The sequence below is a fragment of the Melanaphis sacchari genome, unplaced genomic scaffold, assembly GCF_002803265.2.
Source record: "Melanaphis sacchari strain LSU unplaced genomic scaffold, SCAv2.0 Contig238_pilon_pilon, whole genome shotgun sequence".
Taxonomy (NCBI): domain Eukaryota; kingdom Metazoa; phylum Arthropoda; class Insecta; order Hemiptera; family Aphididae; genus Melanaphis; species Melanaphis sacchari.
Genome location: NW_020271112.1, coordinates 21,125 through 29,704, shown reverse-complemented (window position 1 = coordinate 29,704; position 8,580 = coordinate 21,125). Strand labels below are relative to the sequence as shown.

Below are 8,580 nucleotides of genomic sequence, written 5' to 3'. Positions count from 1 at the left end.
TTTCTAAAAACTTACAAAATGTAGATATGAATCTAGAAGAAGTTTCTAAAATGCTAAATAATGCCGTTATTTATATTCAAGAGACAAGAAATAGTTATGATGAAAACATACTAAGCAATACAAAATCATTGTGCTCGAGATGAGAAATCTCCACCAAGTTTGAAGAAAAAAAAAGAAACATATGCCAAATAACATTTTTACGATAATTTAAATGGAGATAGAAGACTAAATACAACTGAAGAAAACTTTAAAGTTAAAATATTTTTTCCAGTGTTAGATACAGTTTTATTTCAACTTATAAGTCGGTTTTAAGGTATGCATAATATATTAGAGGACTTCAATTTTTTAAATCCTACTTTTCTTTCAAGACAAACTGATGAAAATATTATTAAAGAATCATATGACTTTTGTTCAACTTATAAAAATTATATTAATTCTGATTTTCCACGACAAATGGTATCTATAAAAACTGTCATAAAAGATGAAAAATTAAAAACAATTAAACGTTTGGGTAGTTATATTATTAATAATTTATCAAGTAGTTTTCCAGATGTTTTAAGTGCTTGTGTTATTTTTATTACGATGCCAATTACTGTGGCTGGAGCAGAAAGATCATTTTCCAAACTAAAACTAATTAAAAATTACTTAAGAAACTCGTGTGGACAAGAACGTTTATCAAGCATTGCGATTTTAAACATAGAAAAAGAACGAACCAAATCTCTGAACATTGAGAAGATTATTGACAATTTTGCTAGTATAAAAGCAAGAAAAAAAAATTTCCTGAAATAGTTTAATTAAATAGTTCATTGTACATGAATGGATTATATTAAAATTATTTCATTTATATGTATAATATTTATTATTATTAAATGTTTAATTTAAATATTGTGTTATAATTATTTATAAATTAATACATAATATGTGGTAAAAATGCAATTTGATTTTTAAAAAAAATTGTAATATTGGGGCTTAAAATTTTTTATTTGCACCAGGGCCTTCAGAGTTCAAGATCCGGCACTGATCGCCACTGCCCATTGTGATATTTGTACATTGTGTAATGATTTTTATAATATGGGATTATGAACGTCAAAGATTAATGGGCAGAGTAAAATAAAATTTTAGGGTATAGGGCCATAGGGCGCAGGTAAAACCATTGCCTTGAGTTGAATTTTTCCTTAATTCGGTCCTGGTACTATAATCCATTTACGCATATTTCATTGTGTATTAAATTCACTATAACCATCAATATATTTTATTAAATACATTATTTTTTTTTTTAATATTGTCTTAATAAATTTGGTTTGTACATGCACTAAAATAAACAGATATTAAAGTGTCTAACTAAATGTTTACCCATAATATAAGTCGCTGTGGTCCATGAAAAAAAAATCATAGAATGTGCTTGACACCCTGCACCCTTATAGTACACATTAATTTTAATTAATGGAAATCATTAGTATTAACTACATTCTAAAAGAAGCTATTCTTACAATCTAACAAAAATGTTTTGTTATTTATTTCTTTTTCATTTTATTATAAAATCTAAGATTAGTAAATAAATAGAAAATAAAATTCTAATTATTTCATAAATTTATGTAAGTATAAAATGTAAGATTCATAATTCAATAAACGGATATTATAGTTTGTAGTTTTTATTATTTCAAAGCATGATTTCTCAATGGTATTTTTATATTTTTTAAGTAATATAACAAAAGTATATGTACTAACAAAATAAACATTTAAAATACATAATTTAAGTATTAAAAACATTTACTAAATTTATACATACAATTAAGTTAAATTATACACATCGAGTTACTTCATACAACATTTAATCATCTTTCCATACAAAAATACTTTCAAAATATGCTATTATCAATTGTGGGCAATATTTGGTTCCTGCTTTATACATTATATATGCTATATCTTCAGTTTCATTCCATTGCATTAATAAGAAATATTCATTGTTCATTAAGCGTTTCAATTTGATAACACTTTTGGGTGTTAATCCAACATCAAATCCATCCAAGTAGAATTTTCCATTCTCTCTGGGTCTAGCTAAGTTCATCACGATCTGTAAAAAATTAATAAATAATATAAATAATAATAAAAGATATTGCAACAGTTACTAAAGATTATATAAATAAGTCACAAAAGTTACAGACTACATTTTTTGAGTTTTGGCATTTATCTTGTTAACTATATAAGGCTGCCTATCAGATAAAAAGCTGAAATATTTTCCATGAAAACAAAATACACTATTATTTCAAACAACGTTTACTAAAATAAACTTTTACAAATGCTCCGCAAGCTCAAAGTTCCAGATAAAAATATTTAATGAAAAAGAAATCATATTCAAAAGCCTCTAAAAACCAAAATGCTTCTTTAAGAAATCATTTTCAATATTTTATTAATTATATTTTTAACTTTAAATGCAATAATTATTAGTCACTTATTATCTTTCTATCTTCCATTTAAAAGATTATATTTTATAAGCAAGTACATTTATGTAATGATCTTAATAATAATAAAAAATAAAGTTTATTAAAAATTAAACTTGAAAATTTTTTAGATGTAAAATTAAGATGTATTTAAAATCGGGCGTAGGTATATCATTGAGTGTTTTTTAATAACCATTATACAACCATACTATTGTTGACATTTATGGCTAAAAAAGGAATTCATAGCTTGGGAACAGTAATAAGAAATAGGTTGCCAGATCGTCAATTTATTTAAAAAAAAATAATGAATAAAGAAGTTAGAGGAACTGCACATGAATACATAACTGTATTTGATGATATTCTTCTTACTTCCGTGGTATGGAAATACAATAAAATAGTTACATTTTTGTCTTTGTACTGTGGAATTCTACCAAAAAATACCATTAATCGTTTTGACAAAAAAATTCAACGTACTTTAGATGTTAATTGTCTAGTGTCGACTTCCAACATTATTATTAAAAGAAATGGCAATAAAAAAAGGAAAACTATTATGTCATTTATTCCTGACTGATTTAATTAGAAGAAACTGTTTGAACCATTGGCCTAGTCAAAAGTCTAACCTGGAAAGCTGGGAAAGTTGTAAGCTAAATGGATGTGGAAAACTGACTAACTGTATCTGCACTAAATGTAGTATTTATTTCTGCTGTAGAGTAAACAGAAACTGTTTTACATTATTTCATAAATACTAATATTTGTTTTATTAATTATTGGTATTAACTTGTTTTTCTGGTATAACATTATTTAATATTATGATTTTATTAATTATTCATATATTTTAGAGAAGTAGTACTTTTTCACTTTTATAAACTTCATTAGTATTCATGTATTTTTTCAAGGAATGTAGTATCTTTTTAATTTTAAAATACTAAAATATGTTAATTTGTTGTTACATTTTTAAGAATAACATTTTATTTATTTTTTATAATTTATAAGTATTTGTCGTTTTATATGTATTTAAAGTCTAATAACCTATCATATACGTGATCAAAATAATAAAATGTGATAATTTGTTTTTATACTTTTATTTTCTTTTAAAGAAAAATAGTATCTTAATTTTTTTATAATTCATTAGTGTTTCTTTAAAGTTTTTTTTGTATGTATAAAAGATTTTTATCGTTAATTAATTTATTTTGTTTTACCTCAATGCATGATGTATCACAGATGATACAAGAACTTAAATAGTCTTTATTCATTTTAATAAAATGATTTTTAACGTTTTTGAACACTATTTACAATTAAAAATAATTTTTACAAGTTAAAATTTCACCATCAAAATTAATTCATACAGTGTAGGGTTAATTGAAAATAAATTCATTTTAAAATTAAAGTATATAAATGATAATATGTTAACTTTACAAGTTACAACACCTAATACTTTTAATGTTTTTAATAAATAGGCATATCAGGTATATTATTTTAAAACAAATCAAATATAATTGAATACATTTTAACCAGGTCTAACACAAAATAAAATAATTTGAAACCTGATTTTTTTCTTATAGTACCAATAATTACATGCTTACCCTATAATTAGATATATAGTTTGACAAAATCAACATAATCATAATTACCTAATTACATTTCATCAAATCTTAACCAAATTAATCTAATTTTTATAATGTTATTAAACATCACTTAATAATATTGATGTTTTTAATAACTTATAAAAATGATGACAGTTAATTAAAAATATAAAACAATATAAAATATTGTACAATAGTTCACTAATTTTAGTAAGAAATAATATATTCTCACATATATTTTAATTCTGTTTAAATAATTACTTACTATAATTTAATTTTTTTGAAATAGGTAGTAACATAATCGAATAATTTAAAAATTAACAATTTGAATGATAAAATTTATCTCCTGTTACTTTCAAATTAATTAATGAATAAAATTGTATATATGTACATATTTAATGAAGTAAAAATTAAAACGCAAATCATTTTTAAAATTTAATTTAGAATTTTAGAATTTTTTAGCATACCCTTTTTACACTTTTTTCTTGTCTGACATGTATTTGATAGTATTAAATCATAAAAATGTTATATAAAAGTACCTATTTGTCATTTACAAAAACTCTAATAATGCATGTTATACAGTGTTATCAGTATCAGTATTAGTATTATTGAATTATTGCTTATTTAGTAAGTATATTGAGTACAGTTTAATTATTATTTATAAATTATAAGTAATATAGATAATAATAATAATAAAAAAGAAAAACGTGACTCCAAAATAAAAAGAAACCACTTTAGTATTTTTATTAATCAATACTGTATAAACAATATGTTGACTAAGTATTTAACATTAAAATATTAATCTTAGGTATTTATAATATTATAAAATGACATTTTACTTAGTTTCCTTATTGTATCATTGTATCACGTCTTTTAAAAATTTAATTATTACTATTTTTTTTTTCTTATCTTAGCTTTTTTTTTTACACGGAGTCATAACGAAGTGTTTTTGGTAAGATATCAACTTTTTTTAAAATTATTTATTTATTTTTATTATTATTTATTTTTATATATTTTTTAAAATGTTTTTGCGTTAATATCTGCAGGCATCGCTATTATTATTATACTAGTATTATAATAGTAAGAAAAAAATAATAATAAAGTCGAAACGGCCAACACCAAATCTCAAAACAACTACTCGTTGCAGTGAATACAAAATATGAGATTAATTATTAAAAATCGTAATATATCATCAAAGCAACAGCCATTCAGCACCAGTATGAACGTTGCGCGTAGTTAAGTGCTAGACGCTAGTCAGTCACGAAAGTCAAAAATACGAAATGCTAATGGTTAGACCGCGCCGTCGTAATCGTCCGCGCGCCGTCGTTACTCGTCGTACGTCGCGCTGGATATTCATCGGCATCCTCCGGCGAGAAGACCACACCGTCGTCGCCGTCGCCGCACCGTTACGATGAGAGTAGTGAGGGGATCGATAAGCGGCGGATCGAGGGACATATTATATATAATATATTTTGTCGCGTACTCAAAATCGGTCTTAAAAGTACCTACTTAAACATTTTTGGTTACAACTTGTAAACCGTTTGACCAATCTGTTTGCGAGTTTCCCGTTCCCATCTGCACAATATTTCTGATCGATTGATACCTCATACGAAATTATATGTTCAGCCGTTTGCCCTGTAGGGCTGGACAAAGGATTAACATAAATAAGGACGGGTTTTCGATGGTTAAATTCTGGCTCCTGTTATACGTATACGTTATTATGCTACGCTATTTTTTTTATTTTTTTTTATTACTTAGCTTTGCGCCACTTCTGTCGCGCTGGATTTTATTAGACGTATATGTGATTTGAAATATAGTAATATCGGGATCTATAGAATTATAAAAAAAATTTGTGAAACAATATGTTTGGGGTGTGGCTTGGGCCCCTAGGCCCCCCTCCCTAGATTCGTCGCTACAAAGCATGTCAGGTTTAGTTCATTTAAGCGTAAACTTGTTAAATAAAATCATGACTACATCACTGATGTATGCTATTTTGTTACTGTCGCTTACATTGGTATACAATTATTATGCTTACAAGAGAGCGCGTACGACATTTCCCAATGATTACACTATTTAACATTAGACATAAACACACAGTAGACAGTAGTAGGCGCACTGTCGTCTTTACCAGTGGTTCTCAGCCTTTAGTAGATCACGGACCGCCTTAATAATATTTATTAAGACTGTCGCGGACTCCCAACACGAGTATCACTGACCGCCAAAGGGCCGCGGACCAAAGGTTAAGAACCACTGGTTTATACTCCATTCGGTACACCGAGCGGCGGACAAAGACGCACTGTGACAGCGCATACTCCCCGGCCCCCGCTACCGGTTATCGGTGCCCGCACAACGATCATCCCCATCAATGTTACTACTACATATTCATCAATTACGTCGCCGGGCGCCGATATAGATTCACTGTATATAGATACCTATTACCTACACGGCAGCGGAAACAATGACGACGGTGTACGATTGGTAATAATCGTTACCGAACGATTAACCAGGGGGTGGGGAGTCCAGCAACATAGAAACGTACAGCGGTTAGTAGCATAATGCGCCGAAATAAGGGTATAGAATACTACACGAGTCACGACCGATTATAATATTATAGGATCAATATAATATCATAATACCGTTCGCCTTATCTTCCTATTATTTTTTCTTTTTAACAGTCGACAGTAGGTTCACGGTATATTCCAGGTTTCAATTTCACTACATGAAAATATATTAAAAAGATGGCGACCTAATACATGTTTTTTTTCTCAGGCCCACGCATAATATTGACAAAAAGCATTATTGAAAATCATTTTTTTGTAATTTCTAAGTAAAATCACTTGATGCGAAAATTATAGAGAACACTATTTTTGAGGGTTCAACATATTATGTAAACTGTTAATATTTTATTGTTATTTGGCTTAATATAATTGATTTTAAACATGAATGCTTTTTGTCTATATAGTATATATTGCAAACGAGAAAAAAAAGCGTGGGAACACTTTTGTGATCCTTGACAAAAAAAAAAATACAATTACAAAAATGAATAGCAATAATAGTACTTACAGATTGTCTTAATCGTTCACGACGAAGATGCCTGATAATTGTTGATGGTAATAATGGCGGTGATGAGGGCGAACGCTCTTCGATGAAGTAGTATGCGTAGCAAAAGTATAATAACGTGACTAACACAATACTGACGACAATGGCAAGAAACCACATATTATGTTATTGTGCGCTCGGTATCAAGACCGACTATGTTATCAAATTTGAACAAAGGCATTGTCAAAAGGAAGCACCTCCTTCGTGGACGCTGGACCGACAATGTTGCCAACCTACGACAGTGGGCTATGAAACATTATAGAAGCGACCTCACCCTTCCATTGTTATTTTCTCCCTTTAGAAGAAACAAGAACGATGTTGCTATCTTTTTTTATCATACAATATTATATATTATGATTGCTTACCAATAAATAATATTGTGTTTAACTTAGAGGTTATCTTTTACGTTTTAAAACTTAAACTTATGAAAATAGAACAGTGGATTGTCAAAAATTAAAATGGTACACTTTTTTTAGAATATGTTCTGTTTTTTTATGTCTTTTAAGATAATTTTAGGTCCGGGGCCAAACAATTTTAGGGACCCATAACCATAGTCAAAATATTTTTTTTAAATAAAAAAGGTACTATTGTTTGATATTCATGATGTTTGTGGGCCATGACCCCTTGCCTATTTAATCAGGGCTTGTAGGTATGTTAATTGTTAAGTATTAATGTTAATTTTTGCCATTTGCAACTTTTAGTTATATCATTAATATAGGTAAATAAAATATAAACAACCTTTTTGGTCGTGTTTGTACATTGGCAGACCTTATGGGTTCCGCGTCGACAATATCCGACGTAATTTCTAAGGAAGCAAATTCATAAATTATAATTGGTAATGCATATTGGTTGATACTTTTTACATTTATTTTATTTTGATTACCTAGTAATTTAACTCACAGTTTTGGAGAATTATTGATTCCGCCGAAACTACCTGTTTAGGAAAAAGGTTTGTATCGATTCCGCCGGCTACTGTTTAAAATATCTACATATCGATTCCACCAGCTACTGTTTATAATATCCACATATCGATTCTGCTGGACACTGTTTATGTCCCCCTTGTATATGTATTTTTAAATATATAGCAGCGGTTTCCAAACTTTTTTAGTTTACGTCACCATAAAAATAAAAAAATGAATTGCACCTTCTATGAATAAATGAATAAAATTTTTATAGTATTTAATTATCTAAATATTTTTATTGTTGTGATAAAATAAATCAACAATAAATATTATTAAATTTCTATTTAAAGTATTACAAAGTTTTTAATTTTTATGAAAAAAAAAAAACAACAATAATTATTAATATTAATATTTATGTGAATATATTAAAAAATATTAAAATGTATAATCTAAATTGTATAAAATGATAATAATAATTGTATAAATCAAAATTAAAATGTATAATCTAATTAATATTATTAAATAATATTAATTAATAAGTCTTACACATGACAT

General features: G+C 27.2%; 1 protein-coding gene across 1 annotated transcript; it reads right to left on the bottom strand.

Annotated features, from left to right (window-relative positions):
* Positions 1-1,831: 1,831 nt before the first annotated feature.
* Positions 1,832-7,243, bottom strand: LOC112594527 (chromobox protein homolog 5-like). Its single transcript, XM_025339340.1, has 2 exons — positions 7,088-7,243; positions 1,832-2,074 (listed from the first exon to the last, which is right to left on the bottom strand). The coding sequence occupies exons 1-2, from the start codon at positions 7,241-7,243 to the stop codon at positions 1,832-1,834; spliced, it is 399 nt and encodes a 132-aa protein (XP_025195125.1).
* Positions 7,244-8,580: the final 1,337 nt, after the last annotated feature.

Bases quoted from the DNA above. Each gene is read 5' to 3' on its own strand.
- LOC112594527 (XM_025339340.1), bottom strand. From the start codon at position 7,243: ATGTGGTTTCTTGCCATTGTCGTCAGTATTGTGTTAGTCACGTTATTA. The intron at 2,075-7,087 runs GTAAGTACTATT...AATTTTTTACAG, and splicing joins GTGAACGATTAAGACAATCT to ATCGTGATGAACTTAGCTAG.